This window comes from Agelaius tricolor, unplaced genomic scaffold (genome assembly GCF_023055355.1).
Source record: "Agelaius tricolor isolate 1412-34295 unplaced genomic scaffold, bAgeTri1.0.p SCAF_23, whole genome shotgun sequence".
NCBI classification, from domain to species: Eukaryota; Metazoa; Chordata; class Aves; order Passeriformes; family Icteridae; genus Agelaius; species Agelaius tricolor.
Genome location: NW_027269283.1, coordinates 2,568,246 through 2,591,012, shown reverse-complemented (window position 1 = coordinate 2,591,012; position 22,767 = coordinate 2,568,246). Strand labels below are relative to the sequence as shown.

The 22,767-nt window shown below is 44.4% G+C and overlaps 1 protein-coding gene across 9 annotated transcripts in view; it reads right to left on the bottom strand.

Moving 5' to 3' along the window:
* Nucleotides 1-22,767, bottom strand: part of PTPRT (protein tyrosine phosphatase receptor type T) — a 487,791-nt gene that overhangs the window by 10,399 nt on the left and 454,625 nt on the right. For all 9 annotated transcript variants that reach the window (XM_071446915.1, XM_071446913.1, XM_071446918.1 and 6 more), the window contains 8 exons: nucleotides 22,080-22,177; nucleotides 20,234-20,350; nucleotides 18,813-18,967; nucleotides 14,518-14,653; nucleotides 13,213-13,362; nucleotides 8,788-8,961; nucleotides 5,048-5,179; nucleotides 984-1,109 (listed from right to left, as the gene is read on the bottom strand). In XM_071446915.1, the coding sequence (XP_071303016.1) occupies nucleotides 984-1,109; nucleotides 5,048-5,179; nucleotides 8,788-8,961; nucleotides 13,213-13,362; nucleotides 14,518-14,653; nucleotides 18,813-18,967; nucleotides 20,234-20,350; nucleotides 22,080-22,177 (1,088 nt within the window). The remainder of the gene's footprint in view (nucleotides 1-983; nucleotides 1,110-5,047; nucleotides 5,180-8,787; nucleotides 8,962-13,212; nucleotides 13,363-14,517; nucleotides 14,654-18,812; nucleotides 18,968-20,233; nucleotides 20,351-22,079; nucleotides 22,178-22,767) is intronic.

Genomic DNA, 22,767 nt, shown 5'->3' with positions numbered 1-22,767 from the left:
ATACTGACTACACAGGTGCAGTTTCACATGATCTAGTTAATATAAGGCCTAACATTTCCCAGGGCCTACCTTTAACATTTTCCCTGGGCCTACTAAGCCTGCATGCATGAGCCAGCTCCATCTGAGAGCACAGAGCCTTGCTCTGACCATCTTTATCAGCCCAGGCTCTCCCTGGGACACAGGAAGGTGTCTGATATCCAACCAGTTCATCAGTTTTTGTGCTGGACCACAAGGTTGCCTCTGCAGTGCCACACCTGAACGGCTGCACAGGCTCTGACCATGCAGACACTGATGGGTTACACTGCATGGAAATATAATTTGCAGAGCCTGCTTCCATTTCTGACAAGAAAAAAAACGAAAGAGGAACAACAAAGGAAACATAATCAATCTGGGAAACGACTAATGAGAGAAAAATCCTCTGCTGAAGCCCTTTCCTGCAGCCCTGAAGCTGGATTGCCAAGGCTCAGTGTGCAGATAAACTTCGTTTCTATCATTTCAGCTGTCCTGGGGCTGAGGGACACAGACAAAGAGCTGCTTACAGAAATGGCAGTTGCTTATTTATAGGGAAAGCAGTGGCAGTTGGGAATCCCAGTCTAGCCAGTAAACATTGCATCTGTCTTCAGAGATGCTGCCTGGGAGCTGACAGATGGAGAGCTGCTGACACCATCCCAGTTTATTTCCTGCAATACTGATGGCTTTATATTGGCTACTAAGTGATGAATTGTTCTCAAATACACACAGAAAAATGCTCACCATTTAAATACAGATTTTCAGCTCATATCATCCACTTGCTGCCTTCAGCCAAGAGTCCTTTAGCAATGCAGGCTGATTAAATGTTAATTAAAGGAAGTAGCTGCAGTGGAATTTCATTCCTAGGTGAGAGATTCTGCATCTCTAAACCACAAGCCTTGGTTCTGCCTCTTCCTTGAGCCAAAATGTGTTTTTGAGAATAACTTGGGAATGGAGTATTTCTGCTCTCTTACCCTGGCCATGTTGCAAATCCGGAATATCCTGTTGATGATATCTTCATCAATATCTGCTGAAACAAACTCCACCTGGATTGGGCCATAACAACAGGATGTCTTCTCTGGCCAGTACTGCATGCAGAGCTAGGAAAAAACACAACACCAAACAGAAATCTTAATAATTAACATATCAAATCATTTTGGATCTATAACCAGCTCAAAAATCCATCACCAATTTGTATATCGTGGCTTTGTTCAGACAAGATCTCATTCAAGCTTAGTAAAACATTTTATATCCTGAATATGAAGAAAAAAAGAAATGTATTTTAGGGCCTGGAATTTTCTTCCTCTTTATTTTTGTACGAACACAGTTTGGAAGTGATTGGATTCTGGGTCTAGAGGTGCAGAAAGGTGGCTGACAAATGAAGCTTCTGTAAAGGCAGAGATTTAACAGGAACATTGAAAGATTAGTGTCTGCAGATAAATTTAATAGGAACCATAGAGATCTGGTAAAAATGAGGAAATAATACAGGCACCAAGAAAATTAATCTTAATTCAAACAAACTGGAATTTCTTTTTTTCTGTAAGATGAACTTTTTAGTTATAATAATATAAATATAAATAATAATAAAATAATACAGGCACCAAGAAAATAATAAATAATATAAAATAATAAATACATAATAAATAATATAAAATAATACAGGCACCAAGAAAAATTAATCTTAATTCAAACAAACTGGAATTTCTTTTTTTCTGTAAGATGAACTTTTTAGTTTTCTGGCTCTACCAGTGAGCAGGAGAAGGAGACTGAGTTTGTTCTGAGAGCACAAGAGCTGCTCTGGTTTCAGGGTGAACCACAACTGCGCCTCTGAAGCTTGTGAAGCAGGCTGGGAGTCTTTTTCTTGTGCTGACATTACTGAGTTGAAAGGACAAAAACCACCCTGTGCACACAAATTACAATCTAAGGATTTTAAATCCGGCTGGAAATAGATCATGGCGCAAAAATATTTTGCATGAGATCTCATTAGCAGTTTCTGCTAAGATTGTATTTCTTTGTGGCTTTTTTTTTTTCCTTCCTATTTTCAAGTGTAATTTTGTACAAGTTTTGAAACCCCCAGATGCTCATTTGAACTTGATCTCCAGCTTTTCAAGTTCAATCACTGCCAGCAACAACGTGGAGTGTGTGCATGTGGCTGCATTAATTCTGCACTCCTGTTCTTCCTTTGATCATACAGGATTGAAATTGGGTGGGATATTCACACAATCTTATGCATCTTTGCCCTTGTTAGTTTTTCAAGATTAAGCAAGCCAGCCAAGACCACACAAGCAAGTCCTTTGAAGGGTTTCTTTACTCTTCCTTCAGACTTTCAAGCTGCCTTAGTGATCTCCTCTCAAAGCATCTGTCCCTCAGGCAGGGAGATGTGAGCTGAGCTTTGGCAAACAACCTCAAGGTGCAGTGGAAAGCAGAAAAAGATGAAACCTTTCCTTAGGATGGAAAATTTGCTTCTCCCAGAGCAGGTGGGTGAATGGCCACCTCTCCAAACACACAGGTGTGTACTGTGCTGAACACTGCCTGCTGTGTGCTCTGACCTCCACAGGGCTTTATTTGCCTTTTCCCAGTACTCCGGGCACAGCCTGGGATCAAGCACTGATGAACAAACAGGGAATGACAATATTGTCATGCAAGGACAGTGCAGACACAGTGCCAAGTCCTCTTCCATAAAACTCCTCTCCACAAGGGATCTGATGATCTGCTGGAGGGTAGGAAGGACCTGCAGAGAGATCTGGATTGATGGGCTTGAGGCTGCTCAATCTCACGATGGTTGTGTATGGTCTGAAGGGCAGCAGAGCTGGGGAAGGGTCTGGAGCCCTCAGGAGGGGCTGAGGGAGCTGGGAAAGGGGCTCAGCCTGGAGAAAAGGAGGCTCAGGGGGGAAACCCTCTCACTCTGCACAAATCCCCGAGTGTGGGCTCTCTTCCCAAGGAACAAGGGACAGGATGAGAGGAAACAGCTTCAAACTGTGCCAGGGGAAGCTGAGATTGGCTATTAGGGAAAATTTCTTCACTGAAAGGGTGGTCAAGCAATGGAACAGCTGTCCAGAGCAGTGGTGGAATCACCATCCCTGGAGAGATTTAAAAGACATGTAGATGTGGCACTTGGGGACATGGGTAAGTGGTGGCCTTGGCAGTGCTGAGGTAACAGTTGGATTCAATCAGCTTAGAGGTCTTTTCCACCCCAAATGATTCTGTGATATCAAACTGTCTCACAGTGTCCTGGTAGCTCATAAAATACAAACTTTCAAATCCTCCTTAACTTCCAGTGCCACCTGGGTGTTCTGGCATTGGCTGCACTTTGGAGGGAGGTGACACCGTGCTACAGAAACTGTCAAAGTGACTTCATGCACTGCCAAATCCCCTCTTCTGTGCCTACAGACCACATCATAGCAGCAAAACTTTGCTAGGAAAAAAAAAAAAATCGAAGCTTTGTGAAAGATAGTCACAAGAATAACGCTGGCTGGGGCTGAAAGGTTTGTGTTTTCCCAGAAGTGAGTGTGAGAAGGTGTGTCATTTCCAGAAAAAGATGGGTTGTGCTTTGAAGTGTCAGGAAAAAAAAGGTGACATTTGTCTCTGGATTCAATGCCAAGATGCAGAATCAAGGAGATGGAAGAGGAAAACAGAAGATACAGAGAACCTCTGGCTCCTCACAGAGTGGTGGGACCCTGCAGGGCACAGGAGAGCCCAGGCTGAACAGAGCTGTCACTGGGGCTGGGATGGAATCCCACTGAGCTCCCCCTGATGGGACACCCCCTTAAGGACTGGGGTGATTGGCTTCTCCAGCACCATCCACAAAAGAGACCAACAATTCACTGCCTGCAAGTGTGGTAAGATAAATGGAAGAGACAAATGAAAAATGAATCCATGAAGTATCAACTGTTGAGGGTTCCTCTCATTGAACAAGGGCTGTAATGGGTGAATTAACCATGCCAAATGTACTCTCCACACAAATTGCATGATTGCACCTTTTTGAAAGCTGTTCTCCTCCTCTGCCACTCATCAGCAAGGTGGCTGGAGACACCAGGGCAGGAGGAATGGCAAAACCTCCTCCCTGGCAAGCTCAGATGCTGAAAATAATGCTGTGTCCACTAGCCAAAACCCAATATGGAATTAAAAACGAAAAGCAAAAGAGATAAAAGGACTACATTATCCTCAAACTGTGCAAAGCACATTTCTCAGTATTACAGAACCATACTGGAAATCTCAGGGGAAAGATCCTTCAAATTATTTCAGCTCTCTTGGTTTTATTCTTCTGGAAATGCCATGTGAAAAAGGCAAACATGAAGCACCCTGGGGCTGTGGTAGGGAGCATTTTCCTGAACCAAACAGAGACAAAAATATGAAAGGGGAGAAAGTGGGTTTGGGAGGGAAATTTTGGCCTGCAAACACAAAGTAATTCTGTAATATATAAAGTATGTTTTGATACTTTGAACTATATTTTACATAATTTTATATCAAAGTATTTATATAATAAATGGGGAGACTTTATAGCAGCTTTCCAGTACATAAAAGGGGCTTACAGGAAGGCTGGAGGAGGACTTTCCAGAAGGGTGCGGAGTGATAGGAAAAAGGGGAATAGCATTAAGCAGATTAGATGGGATATCAGGAAGAAATTCCTCCCTGTGAGGATGGTGAGGCCCTGGTACAGGTTCCCAGAGAAGCTGTGGGTGCCCCACCCCTGGCAGTGTCCAAGGCCAGGTTGGATGGGGTTTGGAGCAACCTGGGATAGTGGAAGGTGACCCTGCCATGGCAGGGGGTTGAAATATCGTGGTCTTTAAGGTCCCTTCACAACCAAACCCTTCTAGGATCCCTGTTAATTACAATAAGAATTAGCTTACAAAGAGCCAAGCAAATGGACTTATTCTCCATTAAAACCCCAAAACATCACCTATAACTTTCCAGCTCCCCCTCATTTATTTACTGGGGTGGGAGGGCACCCAACCCAATAAAATGGCAACGGGGACTCCCTGCAAACCTGGATTTGAGAAGGGAGTGAATGAAGAGCCAGGAATGAAGAGCCACTCACCTGAGCTGCATCCATCTCGTTGAGCATCACCACGGAGGAGCAGTTGTAATCAAACACCAGCCTCCAGAAGTCTGTGATGGTGTTGGGCAAGGGGTGCTGGGTGACAATGAAGGCAGCAGGCTGCTTGTGGCTCTAACAAAAGAGTAAGATTAGTTAAAAAAAATAAAAAAAAAAATCAATCAACTTTTATTCAAAGGAATATTATGCCCGGGAGGCTGTGGGGAGGCAGTGTGAGCCATTTAACCAGATTATACAAATCACATCTCCTGCTCCTTGTTATCGCCCCACAATGAATGAACGCCTCGTAATGGGATTCTTTTGCTCCCAATAAAGACATTTCATTAAAGAAGTGTCACAAGAGCAGAGATTACCCAAATCAATTATTTATATTTTGAGACTCAGCAAATAATGCTAATTCTACTATTACTACTACTACTACGACTATCAGGAATATTAATAATTGGAAGGAAAACAGCTGGAAGCAAATGTTCTCCTCTGTGCTGCAGTGGCCTCGAGGAGCTCCAGAAGGGATTAGCCCTGTCTGCTGGGGCTGCCTGGGGGTGCAGTGTGACAGAGGTGGCACGTTTGGATCCCAGCCATCCTTTGTGGGCAGCATTCAGAGCCTGTGACATTGGCATTTAATTTCTGCTTTTAGTCTTTCACCTCCAAAAGGCCCTCTCACCTCAGTCTCCCTAAGCACGAGGGGGTGGAGCTGTGCTCCCAACCTCTGCAGGGCTGAGTTAATGAATGTTTGGGATGAAAGGCAACAAGCTGAAAACTTTATCGCTTCCCAACCACGGCAGGCAAGGCTTAAATGAGCCTGGAAACTGCACAGTCCTTTGTGCTGTACATCTGTGAAGCAAACTTGAATCAAAAGGCACACTAATTCTGGAGTACAAAAAAAACCCCCAACAAAATAGCACAAAGAAACCCTCCAGTGGAATAAAATTTTGGATTTTAAGTGAAGAAATAATAAAATCCTGAAGTATGAAGCTGCCCATTGTGGGGGTTTGCCTTTTCTCCTCCATGTGAGGCAGATGTGGGTGGAAATGCTGGGCAGGCCATGCTGGGAAAAAGGGGTTTCTGAGTGTGCACATGTGAGGAGGGTGATGGGAAGTGATGTACAGAGGAGGAAAACAAAATGATTTCTTGGGAAATTTTCATCTAGAACGGACTTTTGTCTTTTTCCCCACTCTGCATTCCACATCTAGAAACACCAGAATGGGTCAAAAAGTTGTGAAATACAAGATCAGGGGTGGCAGCAGAGTGGCAAATAACATACTGAGGTTTATCTCTTAATTAAACACCAGAATGGTCCTGCTATGGTTTTTTCATGGTGTGCCAGTGAAAATCTAGCTAAACTTTTGGCTGAAGGTCATCTGTGCTTGTGGGGTTTGCCTCTAGGAGAAACAGCAACCCTGCCCAGCTCCTTGCTACAGGTGAGGAACCAGGTTCACTGTCCTGTTTCAGAGGGAAGGTGACACAGAGGTGTGAGTTACTCATGCAAGAGAACATGTGTGGGATTATGGGGCAATGATGATGTTAGGGACACATAAATTCATGTTTTTCTCCAAGCCCCATGGATTAAACACAAATCTATCATCCCTTCTTCACGACTTGACTCATGATGTGACTTAAGTCTCTTTTTTTAAAGATTATGTTCAATTGTTTTAGGGGAGGGTCAGGGACAGTTTTGCTCCTTTCAGGGCAATATGGGATGGATGGAGGTTGTCCTCTAAAAGTCCCTGCTCAGTACAAGACTTTACACCTCAGCAAGAATAGCTATGAAAATGTAGGATTCTGGCTGCTCCCCTGTGATTATTTTTGTCTCCAAAAGTTCCTGAATCCTTTATGGAAAGATAAAGGAGAGCCAGAGAACATCACAGTGGCTGAATTTCAATGACAGGTGAAAAATTGCTTTGCACTAAACAAAAATTAATCCACTGGAATTTTGTGGGGAAGGATCCAAATATTTGCAAAGTGATTTAAGGTAATAAGGGCTGAAATGTACACACATTCCCAATCCCTAAGAAACCAAAGACTGGATTGTGCTTCTGCAGATGTGCAAAACCACTAAACACACTTAAAAAAAAAAAACAAGTTTCCTTAGGCATGTTTGCAATGAAAACATCACAATCTTGCTGAAAAAAATCTAAAATAAATTCTGTGACCATTTGACTGAATATCTTAAATGCAAGAGTATCACTGTTTCCCAAAGATTGAAGAACAGACAAAATTAAAAAACAGAGACCCTGCTGCTGCCAGGGAAAAAAGGATGGCATTTCACCCTGGATCATATTTACACATACTCCAACTGCAATAATTAGTGGCTTTAAAGACATCTGTGTCCAAAGGCAGCACAGCAAAAAGAAGCCATCAACATAATTCATCCTCCATAAATGACCCGTGCTGTGAGATTCCAGGCTATAAACAAAGCGAGGGAAAACGCCTTTGGACAGAGTCACATCAGCTCAACTCACATCCTTTAGCCTGAAAATATTTTGCACATTTGATCCCTGCACTCCCACATTCTTAACTGCATAAGATCATATCAATCACTTGCTCCACACAGCAAATTATCCTTGTCAAACAGCTGAACTGGCAAACATTTCTCTTCCCAGTGGATACAAAACCAATGTATGGGAAGAGCTGTCCCCCCACTTTTCTGTGTATCTACCTTTCTGTGATCCAGCCTCAGACTGCACAATGAGGAATGCCTTTGCAAAAATTCTCTACCAATGTGGTGCAGCACTAGGGTGTGTGATCACAGAATAACAGCATGCAAGAGAATATGCTGGGTTGGAATGGACCCTCAAGGATCATGGAGCCCAACTCCTGGCCCTGCACAGCACAATCCCCAAAAGTGCCCAAAAGTATTGTCTGAAAGCCTCTTGAACTCTGTCAGGGTGGTGCTGTGACCACTTCTCTGAGATAACCATATTCTGGAGGACATATTTTGGTGACAAAGAAAAAATTCAGGCACTTTGCCTGATTTGGAGATACCAGACTCAGAAATTACAGCTGAATAAGTTTTTTTTCTTTAGATCCATTCTCCCAGAATGCTGGAACTCAGGACATCCCTCTGGCTGTCCTGGATTGCCAGAACCCCTGCCAGGGGGCTCAGAGACCCTGGCACAGAGCCCAAGACACCTCTCTCGATTTTGATTATGACCCATGGAAAAAAATTACCAACCTTATATGAGGATCTGCAAGCCACTAAATTCTAAGTAGAGTAATAGTTAGTCTGTCACGGGATGAAAAATAGATTTTTTTGGTGTTTTTAGAATGGGGGTTCAAGAGGCAAGATGGAGAAATCTGGGCATGTCCAGTCTTTCTCCTTCTTCTTGGCCTCCATCTTCTGCTGTGATGTTGGCACTTTTGGATTGGTTTAGAGTAGAAGCTCACTGTCTAACATAGGTGATAGGTATTGGGAAGTTCTGGTAAATAATGTACATGTAGTTTTTAGTATAAAAAGATAACACCAGAGTGCCTCTGTCTGACCTGCTGAGCAGACCTCAGCAGGGCAGGAGAAAGAATTTTATAGCTAAGAAACAATAAACAACCTTGAGAACGAGAACTGAAGAGCTCTGACTCCTTCTTCAACTGCTGGGCTGGGAAAAGAGACTTTGTGACACATCTGGGGGTCACTGTGAGCAGCAGAAACCCCGAGACCAGAAAAGCATCATGAGAGGGAATAAACCCACGGCAGGCCATGCTGGGTGTGCCAGAGCAGTGCTTACATCCATGAGTGCAGCATTGATGTAGTTGCTGGACTCGCCATCCACGGAGATGAGGAAGGGCAGGCAGCGGTCCAGGGGCAGCACGTCCATGCAGCGGTTCTTGTCGTGGTTGCGCGGCAGCAGCCCGATGCTGCAGTCCTCCGGCCGCACCCGCGGCGTCACGATGTTCAGGGTCTGGGCAGGGAGAGGGCAAACAAGGGTACAAACAGGCTGACTGCCTTGCAGCTCACTTCCAAGAGTCACAGAATGACCAGGTTGGAAGAGACCTTCAAGATCATCGAGTCCAACCCAGCCTCAACACCACAAGTAAACCCTGGCACCCAGTGCCACATCCTGTTGGAAACCAGGAAATTCCTCTGGCTGCCCTGGAGGATTCGAGCCCCTGCCCAGGGGGCTCAGACACCCTGGCACAGAGCCCAAGACCCCTGTGCCCTTGATCTTGACCCATGGAAAAACAATTACCAACCTTTATATGAAGAATTACAAGTCAAAAGAGTTTAAGTAAAATGATAGTGAATTTATCACAGGGTGAAAAATAGATTTTTTGGGGTTTTTAGAATGGGGGCTCGGGGCAAGATGGAGGAATCTTGGTGTGTCTAGCTTTTCTCCTTCTTCACCTCCATCTTCTGCTGTGATGTTGGCACTTTTAGATTGGTTTAGAGTAGAAGCTCACTGTCTAACATAGGTGATAGGTATTGGGAAGTTATGGTAAATAATGTACACATAGTTTTTAGTATAAAAAGATAACACCAGAGTGCCTCTGTCTGACCTGCTGAATGGACCTCAACAGGGCAGGAGAAAGAATTTTATAGATAAGAAACAATAAACAACCTTGAGAACGAGAACTGAAGAGCTCTGACTCCTTCTCCAACAGCTGGGCTGGGAAAAGAGATTTTCTAACACATCTCGGGGTCACTGTGAGCAGCAAAAGCCCTGAGAACATCCAGGCTTTGTTAAACACACCCAGGGATGGGGACTCCACCACCTCCCCAGGACTTTATCACTCTTTCTATGAAAAACTTTTTCCTAATATCCAACCTTTATTTCCCTTGGTGCAGCTTGAGGCTGTGTGCTCTGGTTGTGTCAGTTGCTGCCATATGCACAATATGTTTGTTTTAAAGGGACTCAGAGCAGCAGAGCTTTGACTGTTGCCTATAGGTAAAAAACTTCTAAAATAAGGGCCTTGTCAACCTTTTAAATTCGTGGCCCAGGCCTGCTACTTCAGCTAAGCAGAAAAGGGCTGTGGGAAAGCGACTCAGCTGAATTAGAGGTAGAAAAACAAGTTATAGAACCATCATGTACTCACATGGTGGTTTATGGTGGTTGGTTGAATTACATTTGTTGTGCTTTAATGGGATGTAACTGCTTACAGGGTAACTGCTTAAAAAGGCCTGGTTTTTGCAATAAAGGGCTCTCCTTTGCACCTGTGTTACTCAGCTTCAGAACATTTGGCATCCTAGAGATAAAAAGGAAGAAGCTTGTGGCTGTTGTAACATGTTGTGTTTTGCAGAATGTCCTGAGGAACTCTCCCAAACGTTGTTAGCTCTGGAAAAAACTGAAAGCATTCTAAACCTCCCAAACATTTCCAGCTCTAAACCCACAGAGCAGCTAGATAACATTCCTGCTCTTTCCTAGAGATTGGAAATGGGTGTCACAGGTATAAGATGCAACTCTGAGCTGGTGATGGAGTGAAACCTCCTCCTGTTTCTACCATCCTTAGGGTGGAAGCACAAATCCTTCCCCTCTTCAGGCAGGTCCTGTGCAGGTGTACCCTGAGCATTGACCACCCAGCAGGTGAGACTGTTCAGAGCCTCTGGTGATTCCTCAAACTACTGGCTTATCTTATAAAAACCTAAGATAAAATGTCATTTTGAGGTTTTTTTAACAGAAAAGTCTATTTGTTTTATGTATTACTTAGATTGCTAGTTTCCTTTTGAAGTGACACATAGGATGCTTCACTTACAAAGTCATACCTAATCTCTGGGGCCTTGCTGTCAGTCTTTGACTGCTATCTGCCTTTTCCACAGCTTGACAGACTGTGTTTCTTTAAATCTATTTTACTTTTGTGTTCCCCATCGTGGGGGACTCCTGACAAACCAGTCCAGGTTGGTCAGCAAGGATCAAAACTCAGAAATCAAAGTGAATGCATCTTAGCACCAGTGCTTAAGCGGTGGTAGATCAATGGCTGTCTGATGCCATTGTATTTCCATTTTTGCATCTCCCCTTCCTGAGCAAAGCCCATGGAGTCCAACAGTGAACTCCCTGTAGCCAGAAGAATACAAAATATTTAGGGGCCAATAAAACAAATCAAAAAAAACCTTATGAAGAGCTGGACTTCTGCCACAGAGAGGTTATGAATGAAGAAAAGAGGAAGGTCAAACAATCCAAGATAAAAGAATGTGTCAAAGTTAAAAACTTGAAATAATATAGTTGCTCTAAATTATTCAGGTTCTACCTTGCCTGCAGATGGAAAGCAGGGAGTCTGGCTGGGGAAACAACACGAAATCTCAGATCTCTGACAGTGCAGATAATCAGGCAGGTGACTTGCTAGTGATTTACTCCTGCCTATTTTATGCTGCTCCCCTCTCTCCCTTGTTCCTGTACTGATTCAAATTACAAAAACTCTCCAGAGTGAGCTTTGTGTGTCCAGACAACATGTAGAGCATGAGAAATACATCCAGCCTTACCTCAGGGCCAGGGGGACCTAAATACCACAAACTGCAAGCACAGATCTATAGTTATATCAACTGGTTGCTAAAGATTGCAGCAGAGATACCAGCTTTTGCATTAAATCCAGACAATCAGGGCTGAGGAACGCTCTGAGCCAAAATCTTGTAAAAATAGATTCTACAACAAGACAGACACTGAACCTCTTATGCAAAGCACAGTGGAGCAGTTCCTTCCCACAGGAGCTGCCAGCCCCTGGCAGCTCAAAAGAACAAGCACAGAGGTGACAAATCCTGTCTCATATCATGACAAAATACACCCAGCAAGCGGTGGCTGGGTTTTTAATAGTGTTTTTTTTAAACAGCATTTGATGAAGTTCGGCTCTAGCTCCTTCATGTCAAACCAGAAACACTTTTACAGGCCTGCTATCACTTGATAGAACCAGATCTTTTTTAAATTGAGCTGCCATCAGTTGGGATCCACATTCTTTATCTCACTGTACCAACCCTGATGATTTCCTGTAAGGCTTCAGATAAAAAACACACATTCTCCCTTTACATAGAGAGGGAGGAAAAGAGGCCTCTGACTCAGGCTGGGGATCCCAAAAGACAACTTCTTGCTGCAAAAGAGACTTTCCTGGGAGAGGAAAAGCAATTAAAGCAAATCTCCATCTTTTTACTCTGACTATGAGTGGCCTCAACAAACAGTAGATGTCTCTTTCTTTACTATCAAACACACCTTGCTCCAAATTCCCCATAGTCTTGTTTTTTCCCTACAATGATGTTGGCTCAAAATTATAGATCCACAGAATGTTTTGGTTTGGAAGAGATTTTAAAGCCCATCCATTCTATCCCTGCCATGGCAGGGACACCTTCCACTGTCCCAGGCTGCTCCCAGCCCTGTCCAGCCTGGCCTTGGGCACTGCCAGGGATGCAGGGCCAGCCCCAGCTGCTCTGGGCACCCTGTGCCAGGGCCTGCCCACCCTCACAGGGAAGAATTACAGATTCATGGGGAATAAGACTGCAAAACTTAGCTCAGTGTTCAGAATTCTGGGTGAATTCTCCACTTTGTGAGAGGAACAACTGCACAGGGCCCATGGCTGGAGTGTCCCAAGCCCATTTACCAGGGTGGGATAAGCAACAGGGACAGGAAACAAAGGAGGGGCCCCTATTTTGTTGCTTGCCCTGGGCAAAGAGCACTAATGGAGCACTTGTGAGTTTTGCTGTCCATTATTTTGGGTCTCATCACCAGGTACCTGGCAAAACATCTGCAGTGAACTGAGGGATTCATTCACATTTAATTGAAAATTAGCAATAGCCAAAATAATGCTCACTGAGCTCCCTCTCTCTCCTGTGTGGAAAGTTGTCAACAAGTTGATTGTCAAAGCTTGGAAGCACCATATGAGCCACAAGAATGGATAATAAGGCACCTTGAGGCATAAATGTTTCTGTATAAATTATGGAAGGAAATGAACAACACAATACTCATTAAAATAAGTACAACATTATGTGTGAAAATTAGTACCCTTGCTCTGCTGGAGTGATGGGGACAATTTTTTCCTTGCTGAAGGCTGAATAGTCCATGCTCAAAAACAAATTTCTGCCTGACCCAGTAGTACAACAACAAAAATCAACTGAAATCAGACCTTGGCTCAGTGTCCCCCTTGTTTGCTCTGCTGGAAATCACAAAAAAACCACACAGAAATTGATTAAACACCTTCAATGCACCAACTGCAGTGACTGAAACACATGAAATTACCTGAAACTCATCTTTTATCTGGCTGGAATTGGTCTGTGGATCCAGTCTGCTGATGTTGTAATATATGGATCTGAACTCACAGACTGGAATGGCCGTGTTGCCACAGAGACATGCCTCCAAAATGGCATCATGGACAAACACATACTGCTCCTGCACAGGGGAGGAGATATTAAAAGCACATTTTAATACAGATCATGAAATATCACTCTTCGTTTTTTCTTAAGTCATGCCCAATATGCATATTTGGCTCTGTTTCACGTGGAGACAAATTACACAGTGTGCTGTGTGACAGCTTTGTGAGCATATTTCATCCATCACTGAATGTGAGCTCTCACGTGTTCATTTCGGATTTACAAGGAAAATGGGGAATAGGCACACTCAGGAACGTTGGGACAAAATGGGGTGGGCTGAGGAGGAGATCAGGGTGTAAAGCCTCTGTGTCCACAAAGCAATGGTCTCCTCCACCAACACCAGAGAATCACAGAATTGTGTAGGCTGGAAAAGATCTCTGAAATCACTGAGTCCAGCCCAGCACTGCCAAATTCACCCAAACACGTCCCCTAGTGCCACATCTGCCTGTCTGTTAGATCATCACAGGGATGGTGACTCCACCACTGCCCTGGGCACCTGTGCCAGGGCTGGACAACCCTTTCAATGAAGAGACTTTTCCTAATATACAATTTAACCTTCTCTGGCACAACTGTATAGAACTAACAGGTTTTTTCTGCGTTCTGGGTATTTTGGGTAAAACTCTTTCCCTAAATTAAATATGGGAAGTCCAACAAAGTTAACAGCCCCTCTCTGTTCCAGGATGTTGTCCTGTCCCTCAGGAAGGGAAGGGGTTAAGGGACACCCATAAAACCTGTGCAACAGGGTAGCAGTTCCACAGGAGTCTGTGCAGCTGCCAGACACTGTGTGATGGAGCACCTTGCTTAATCAGCACCCAAAGCTTGAACCAAAGATGTTCTGTTTGCTTAGCTTGTAATTGATACACACTAGGTACTACTGGGGCCTGCAGTGCTCCTATGAATGAGTCATGAGAGGCTTCAGGAGCTCTTTTTTTCCTACAATGAGGATAAAATTAATCAGCAATGCACAGACCTCAACTCCAAGGTTTGCCCTCCTGTCTTGGAGGCCCCAAGTAGCTGCCAGTGAATTGATTCAGTGCAAATCTGGGCATGTTTGGCCACCAAAAGTTCTGCATAATCAAGGCACAGAGCGAGCCAGTGCTGGCTTCATGGATTGCTGGGCAGAGAAGCTGACAGGAAAGCAGCACCTGGAGCAGGGAGAGCTGCTGGCACCCACCTCTGTCTGCACCAAATTGACCCTTTGGGAGCGCAGCTCTCGCACGCAGTTGAATATATCCACCACGCCCTCGTTCTCTGCCATGTCCAGCATGATGTCAATGGCAATAAAGCACCCTGTCCTCCCGGCCCCAGCACTGGAAGAGAAAAAAACAGCAGGATCTGTGTGACCAAGGGGCTCTGGAGAGGCAGGGCTCTGTGGAGGAGAGAATAACAGCAGCACACACACTGCTGTCTCCTCCTGGGAGCTGCTCCTGGTCCCTGCAGATTCATTTTTCTGTTGTAGGACTGAAGAGAATGAGGGGGAAATAGTATTTCTTGAAAGGGAAGCAGAAACAAAAGCTTTGTGTTATTGAACATCAACAAAATATTGCAAAAATAATCATTATAATTTTACAGGTCAGGTCACCTGCACACCTCTCATCACACAGGGGAGAGCAGCCTCTGGGTTGCAAACAGACACAATTCCAGAAATTTCCTTCCCTGGGGCTCTCTAGAAGGCATGCATGAATTTGCCCCAGTGGGCATGATGAAAGGAGCTCAGTCTTTCACCTCAAACACTTCTTTCCCCTTTGGAATCCAGAGGAGTTTGGATGCTGAGGAGGGTGATTTGAAGCTATGGATTGTAAATCTCAGAGAAAGGAGCTCAGTCCTTCACCTCAAACACCTTTTTCCCCTTTGGAATCCAGAGGAGTTTGGATCCTGAGGAGGGTGATTTGAAGCTATGGACTGTAAATCTCAGAGAAAGGAGCTCGAGGCTGCTGGAACCCTTCAGTCCAGAGCTCCCCACTGCTTGTGAGAATTGAGCCATCTCCTGCAAAACTCTGTTGTCATCGTGTCCTCCTTCCCCTCTGGGAAATCATCCAAGCTGCTTGGGTGTGAAGGATGGAGAGAGGAGAAGTCTCCACATTACTCTGAAGGAAGCAGAACTCTGCTCAAACCAGGGAAAGTTCAGCTGCACTGAAAACTCCACCAGAGCCGAAAGCAAGGAGATATGAATGACCATAAATTAATGGACCAGATTAATCAACTGCTGAATAGTGAGAAGATATTTTTCATTTGCAGAATTTTAATGAATAAGTGGCATTTCCTCTCCCTTTATCTCTCAGCTTTTCAGAATTTTAACAAATAGTTTTAACAGTTCTATATTTAGAGGATCCTGGCACTTCATAAATATCGAACAGTGATATTATCCAGCCAGGCATCAGTGGGGAGAATTTGGTAATTACCACTTAAAGCAAGTCATTAAAATTCAAAAGCAGATAAATAACATAAAGGAAATGGCATTTATTCATTAAAATGGGAAGGATGAAAAATCTCTCCTTGCTTTCTTGGTGACAATGAGTCAGGTTCAAACACCTTCCAGGGCCAGCCCCATACCATGGTACCAAAGCAGCAAACTCAGGCCCTCAGCTGTAAATGAAATATTTTCTGCCAACTCCTCAGGCTTAGCTTTACTTGATTATAAACCTGACTCACTGCTTGCTAAAAAAAAAAAAAAAAAAAAAAAAAAAATCCAACAAAACAAAACACACACCCAATCCAAAACTGCTTAGAAAAGATTTAATTGATTTTCTTTTTTAAAGTAGTTGTGGGATGTATTTTCTCTCTCTTTCTCAAGACACAGAGTGGGAACTAGAGGCAATTCCCTGTGCATGGAATGGATTAGGGGTGAGATTTTGGGACAGCCAGTTCTGCTCTCTAGTCTTGTGCTCAAGCCACATCTTTAGCTCTCACATGCCCTGAGCCCTGCAGACATAGCTGCTGCTACAAAGCCAAACTCTGGTTTTGTAGAATTTGAAGTCATTTAACTCCTTTTATTTGCCAGCTGGAAGCCACTGGAATTTTGCTAGCTGGAAGTTTTTAATCTGAGATTCTCACCCAACTCCTGGGTTTTCAGGAAGCCAAGGTGCCCAAGGGCTGTCAGCCAGACTCAGCCAGACAAATATTTCAGACCATAAAACCATAAAATGATGGAATGGTCTGTGTTGGATGGACCTTAAAGATGGTGTAGTTCCAACTGCCCTGCTGTGGGCAGGGACACTTTCCACTAGACCAGGTAAAGCCTTTAATACTGGCACAAAGCTGAGCTGCAGCACGTGGGGGCACAGAGAAGCAAAGTTGCTTTAAAATTCCCTGTCTTCGTGTGGGCATTGTCCATTCTGCCACGTGAGGTCTGAGGGGTGGAATGGCTGTCCCAGATATTCACCACTTCCCCAGCTCTGCTATGAGCATCCAGCAGAGCACAGACCACTCTGGGGGCTTCTACATTTGAAAGGCCCTCTCTGACCTACTCCTATCATCTCCAACTCATGCCAGCTTGGCTCCAGATCTGCCACTTTAGGGAAGAAAAACATTTGTTTCCTGGGGATGAGTCAAGGGGCTGAGCTAGGAATGCAACTAAGACAGTGAAAACTATATATTTTAATTAAAAGCTTAAATGAATCAAGGGGTTAAGTTAGAAATGTAGTTAGCAAAGATCATACATTGTGATTAGAGCTTAACAAGGAAATGAATTGATACCAGGTGGGGATAACTGAAACAAAGTTAGGAATGACAGGTGATACATGAAGTATTTTAAGAGTGCAGGAGCCATAAATACCACTGGCTTCTAAGAGTGAGAGGAGGTTTGGACTGTGACCAGCAAGCCAAGAAGCCCTGCCAACTTGACACAGGTGAAGGGTTTACCATGAGGAAGAGGAAGAGGTCTTACTTCCTCTTCAAAGAACCCACTGACCGTTTCAGAACCCACCAACCCAATTAAAGATGACAATTGTGCAGCCCTAAGGGACATTCAGCTAATTATAATACAAAGCCAGAGAGTTAATGATTGTGTATTAGGTGTCCTGGAAACCATTTGAATATGTAAAACTGTGGATGTGATAACCTGGTCAGAGAGTGAGAAAAGTAGTTAAGTTTTTCCAGAACTGGCCTGGGAGACTTTAGGGAGCTGGAGATAAACAATGATAACCAATTATTAAAAACAACCTGCAGGTGTTGTTTTCCTAATATCTGTTTTCTTGTTATTCTCATAAGATTGTTTATAAATGGGCGTCTTGTAAATTAGCCACTCAGGTGAAATGTATTGATTAAATGACCAATCAGCTCCACCTGTATTGATCAGTGTAGAAGTGGTTCTGAGCAAAGACACATGTTTATGCCATTTTGCCTTCTGATGACGCTGTATCATCTCTTATTAAACAGTGACATCAAACCTTTTTGGAAAAACAGGGAGCAGGAGCCTGTGACTCCTTGCACATGCCTTTGGAAATGCCTCTGCATGTGTCCAGAGCTGCAATAAATAAACCCTCTTTTCAACTTTAATTAGTAGAACAGTCGTCTGTCTGTTCTTCAACAAGGCCCACAAATGACACCCTGAAACAGCTGCTGGTCATTGCCAGGGGAGGAGAAAAGAGGGAAAAGCTGCTGGAGGAGGGGCTCAGGTGGAGAGCTGGCCTGTTATGAGTAGAATAGCTGCCCATTTTTTAAAAAAAGTTGCAGAGTTCGCAGGTTGGGCCAGTTGCTACCAGGGTGGAGTTTTAACTCTTTGTTATTGTAATGACCTGTCGTTTTGGTTAACTACCTGTCATTAATGGTTAAGAATTCCCCCTTTTGTCAGTGGCACCCTGCTGCTTCCTGGAGGATGGCACCCAGACGGTGAAGGGGAAGGGACATGGGGTCAGCATGCAACGGGAGAGACCCCTCACCAAACCCAGCCAAAAACCCCGAAAAACAACGAGCCAACACAAAACTGATGAATCAAAGTGATGGCCAGATGTGAGGAACAGAACCCTGTATCCACCAAGACCTTTTTTACTCCTTAACCTAAAGATGCCGGCTAGACAGAGGACCTCGAATATTGAACCAAAATGCAAGGGAATTTCCTGATGCTCTCCTGAGGATGGAAGCCTCAGCTCTTCCCACAGACCAGTGGACAAAGCTGCCTTTTTCTTCCTCCTTCTCTGAGTCACTCCTGAGAGCAGCAGCGGTGTGAGCGCAGGCCTGTGAGTTCTCCCCACCCCAGCTAATCACTTTTAATAAAGGCATTAAAAAGGAGAAAAGCCTCCTGCCCGTGTTTCAACGAGCCAACACAAAACTGATGAATCAAAATGATGTCTGGACATGAGGAACAGAATCCAGTATCCACCAAGGCCTTTTTACCCCTCACCCTGACCTAAAAAGATGCCGCGGTGGCGTGAGCGCCGACCCGTCGGTTCTCCCCGCCCGAGCTGATCACTTTTAATAAAGGCATTAAAAAGGAGAAAGATCCCCTGGCCATGTTTATTTCAGGCCTACCTGCAGTGCACCACGATGGGTCCTGCCTCGGGGGGGTTGAGGAACTTCACCTGGCGCACGAAGCCCAGCAGCCCCGTGGCGTAGCAGGGCACGCCGTGGTCCGGCCAGCTGGTGAAGTGGAACTGCCGAATCTCTCGGATCTCATGGTAGCCTTTCTGAGGAGACAACACAGCCTCTATTTCTCTCCCATCAGACTCCAATCAGCATATTCTGCTCCCTGCTGCCTTCCCTCGTGCAGAGGGATAACGAGCACCGAGCTCTCGCTATGCGTGCAAACGTGTCCCAAGCTGCTCTAAAAAAACATTTTCAGCCATATTCCAGCTCCCAGTGGGTAACACTCACCTGAGGGCTGGGAAGGTGTGTGCAGGCTTCCAGTTCCAACCTGTGGTCTCAGAGCTCACACTCACCTCATCAGGGTGACCTCAGGCCTAGCACTCCATGGCTGTGTTTACCCACAGCCATAAAGCACCAAAAACTCACTCTTAAATCCTCTTTGACCCATTGAAGCAAGAGCCTAGGGAATGAACATGTCAAGAGTGGGCATGCCCCAGGGAACAGCAGATTTTTTGCCACCTGCTGCCAAAAATTCTCAGTTTGAGATGCTGCTGGCAGTGAAAAGGGCAGAATCCAGAACCATTTTTTCTGGAGAGAGCAAGTTGTTGGTATGTAAAAATCACACCTTTATTTGCCCTGCAAAGGGTAACCCACAGCCCTGGGTCAGCTGTGTTTCATTGTACAGGAAATGTAAGTGGAATCCAGCAGCAGCTCCTCTAGCCTGTCAGATTTTGGCACTAGCATTTTTCACCAAGTTTTTCAATGATTTAATGAAATATGGAGCTGATGTATCAGAAAACTGAAACAATATTCCCAGGGTGGCTGAAGTTCATTGAGCAGGAATTTTGGAAACGCTTTAAAACCACTTACTGAGTGTTTGGAAAGTAATTTGGACAGACCTGGAATACTCTGACACTTAGACTTCCAATTTCTAATTACAAGTAACAAAATCTTCCAAATCCTGCTGGTTTGGGGATAGTTTTTATACTCTTGCTCTTATTATATTCTCATTTGTGATGAAAGGGGGCCCTATCTGGCATCCAGTTTAAGTGGTACCTTTTTTCCTCTGCCATTTGCCACTGTGAAACAAGGCAGTTATTATTCCTGGCATACCATCAGCTATCTGCTGCCTTTTGGATGCAGTTAAACTTTATGCACTGTGGATTCTACTTTCGTGGCTGCATCAAGATGTTCCTGTAAAATCATTTGTCCAAAAATGGAATCCCTGTCAAAAACTGAGTTTGCTGAAGTGAAGCCTGTCCAAATAGCACAGCTCCCACCTCCAAGAGCGTTCTGGATGTGTTTCCCAGAGTTTCTGAGCACAAATGAAGTGTGCCACAATCTCAGCTGCCTGAAGACCTCCTTACCTTTTGGACAGTGAAGGTACGGATGACATACTCTGCCAAGGGCTCTGTCTCAATTAATGTGACTTTAATATCTCCATAGACCTCTGTGTCATCCGGCCAGTATCGAACACACTTCACCTGGGGGCAGAAGGAAAATACTGAGAGGGATGAGTTCAAGTTGAGTCAGAGCTGACCTACATTTTCCTCCACTTTCAAGCTGGAGCCAATGAAAATTGGGTTTTCTTCTGATGTGCAGAGTTGCCAAAATTAACTGTATAAATTAGATCAAAATTCCTTTACCATACATAGAAACCACAGGCAGGACTTTTTTAATGTTCCCTTTGTTGTCCATACAAATGCAAAGGATGCATTTAGATTTTTTTAAAATGTGCCTGGCCCATATCAGATGTACAGAACACCTGACAGTCACCACCGCCCTCCCTTTTGAGAAAAATCTTTGCTGCTGCTCCTGTAATTCTCACCTCTCTCTGTTTAGCCAAAGAATTTCAGATCATGGGGATTGTGGGATACATGTTGAGACACTAAATTTGTTTGACTCTGAGCTTTCTTCATCAGATGTGGACACAAACTTGGCATTTTACCAGCTGTGACAGGCTTCAGCTAAGGCTCAAGAGAGAAATCTCCTGAGCAGGTAAACATATCCCAGCTTAGCCACTTCTAGGAGCCATGTGCAAAACCACCAAAAAGAAATAAAAGCAAGGCTGTGAAGCTCCAGAAGGGATATTTAGGCTAACAAAGACTATCAGGTTATTAAATGCTCTAGCATGAAGAGTGGAACAATACCTAAAGCTGAAGCAATTAGCTGCAGCAAAGCAGGCTTCATGTTCCAGTTCCAGTCATAATTGAAAGGGGTTTTATAAATATTAAATATGATTAATGTAGGTTTGTTGTGGGTTTTTTGTTGTTTGGGTTTGTTTTTTTTTTTTTTTTTTACACAGAGGCATTTATTCAGAACTGAAGTGTCAGTAGAAGGTAAAATAGAATACATAGTAATAAATGAACAGAAGCAGCTGGCATTCAACCATGAGATCTAAGGGAAATCAAACACAAAGCAGCTGAATTACTAATGGCTCTGAGTAAATGAGAATTTAAATTTTTCTTAGGACCAAAGCAATGGAAAATGACAAACATCAGGACAAAATTTTTTAACAACTCCAGTTTCTGGCTGAGAACACCTCTAAAACAAAAAACATGCTGGGAAAAGCCACCCCAGACATTCTGCCTTCTTATTTCCTGAGGTTCAGCCTACGCCTTTGATTTATCCATGTTTGGTCCCATGATGGGCTTTGGGAATTGCCTTGTGCTGACACAGGGATGTCTGCTCCAGGTCAGCCCAGGAGGGGAATTTGTGGCTGTTTAGGAGGCCAACACTGCTGGGTGGTCCCAGGATCCACAAAAACCTCAACCCCCAGGAGCAGTGACCTCAGGAACTCCAGGCTTTGGACTCTCATGCAAAGAGGTCATTGGGTAGTTGGAGCACCAGTCATACATCCTCACTGCTCTGGATTTTTAGAGGAGTATTCAAATTATCAGATAAGGAATAACTATCACAGAAGTACATTTTTCCTCCTGTACTGAGGAAGGACATAGCTTCTGAGCTAGCATAAATGTGTATAACTCTGCCAAAGCCCAGACTTACAGCAGGAACACCATCCTTATTAGTCTAGAAGGGAAGCAGCTAAGTATTACAAAATCCAGCATTTTACAGGAAATAAACCCAGAGTGGCTGAATTCATTCCCCTCCTGCAGGAAGCAAAAGGCATTTTGCTGCTGAGCTCTCCTGAGCAGCAGCTCTGTGTTCAACCCAGCCCTGGTCTGGTTTCACACATTGGGAGTGGCACCTTACCCTGCCCACTTCCACCAGGTTGGTGACCATGACAACACTCGCAGAGTTTTCTTGCCAAATCATTCTCCAGAAATCCTTCACTGTCTCTTGCATCGGCCCTGGGGCAGGAGAGAAGACAAAAAGGACATCTCAAGAGAGTGCATGGAATGCCAATAACCCCCTCCAGCTGCTCTCCAGCCATTGTCCTGCTCCCTCAGGATCCTGCTGCCTCTCAGAGCATCCCTCTGCCATTCAGGGTTACAGACACGAACAGCCTGAGCTCTCTGGGGCGTCAGACCCTTCCTCACAGCAGCAATTTGGGGCTCCAGCATGGTGGCAACAGAAGGATGGCCCCAGCAGGTGACTCTGTATGAGTGATGGGACAAGGATGCACCCCACACTGAAGCTGTATTAAGGCTGTGTTGTAATTCACACCTGTTGCAGCACAGCATTTCACAGTTCAATACTGATTAATTATGAAGGAGGAAGGAAACATGCAGAAATCTGCTCTTTCCTGAAATTTCCCCCAGAAAAAAATCCAGGTTCCAATAGCAAACCAAGCAGTGCCCACAAGAGATTTGTCAGTCTAGAGCCTCTCCCTGACCTTATTTCTTATCAGGAATGCTTCAGGTGAATTACAGAAGGTGGTGTTCAAATGCATTTCTTACCAGCTCCTCTCAAAGGCTCATCAGCCACAGCTTATTCACAC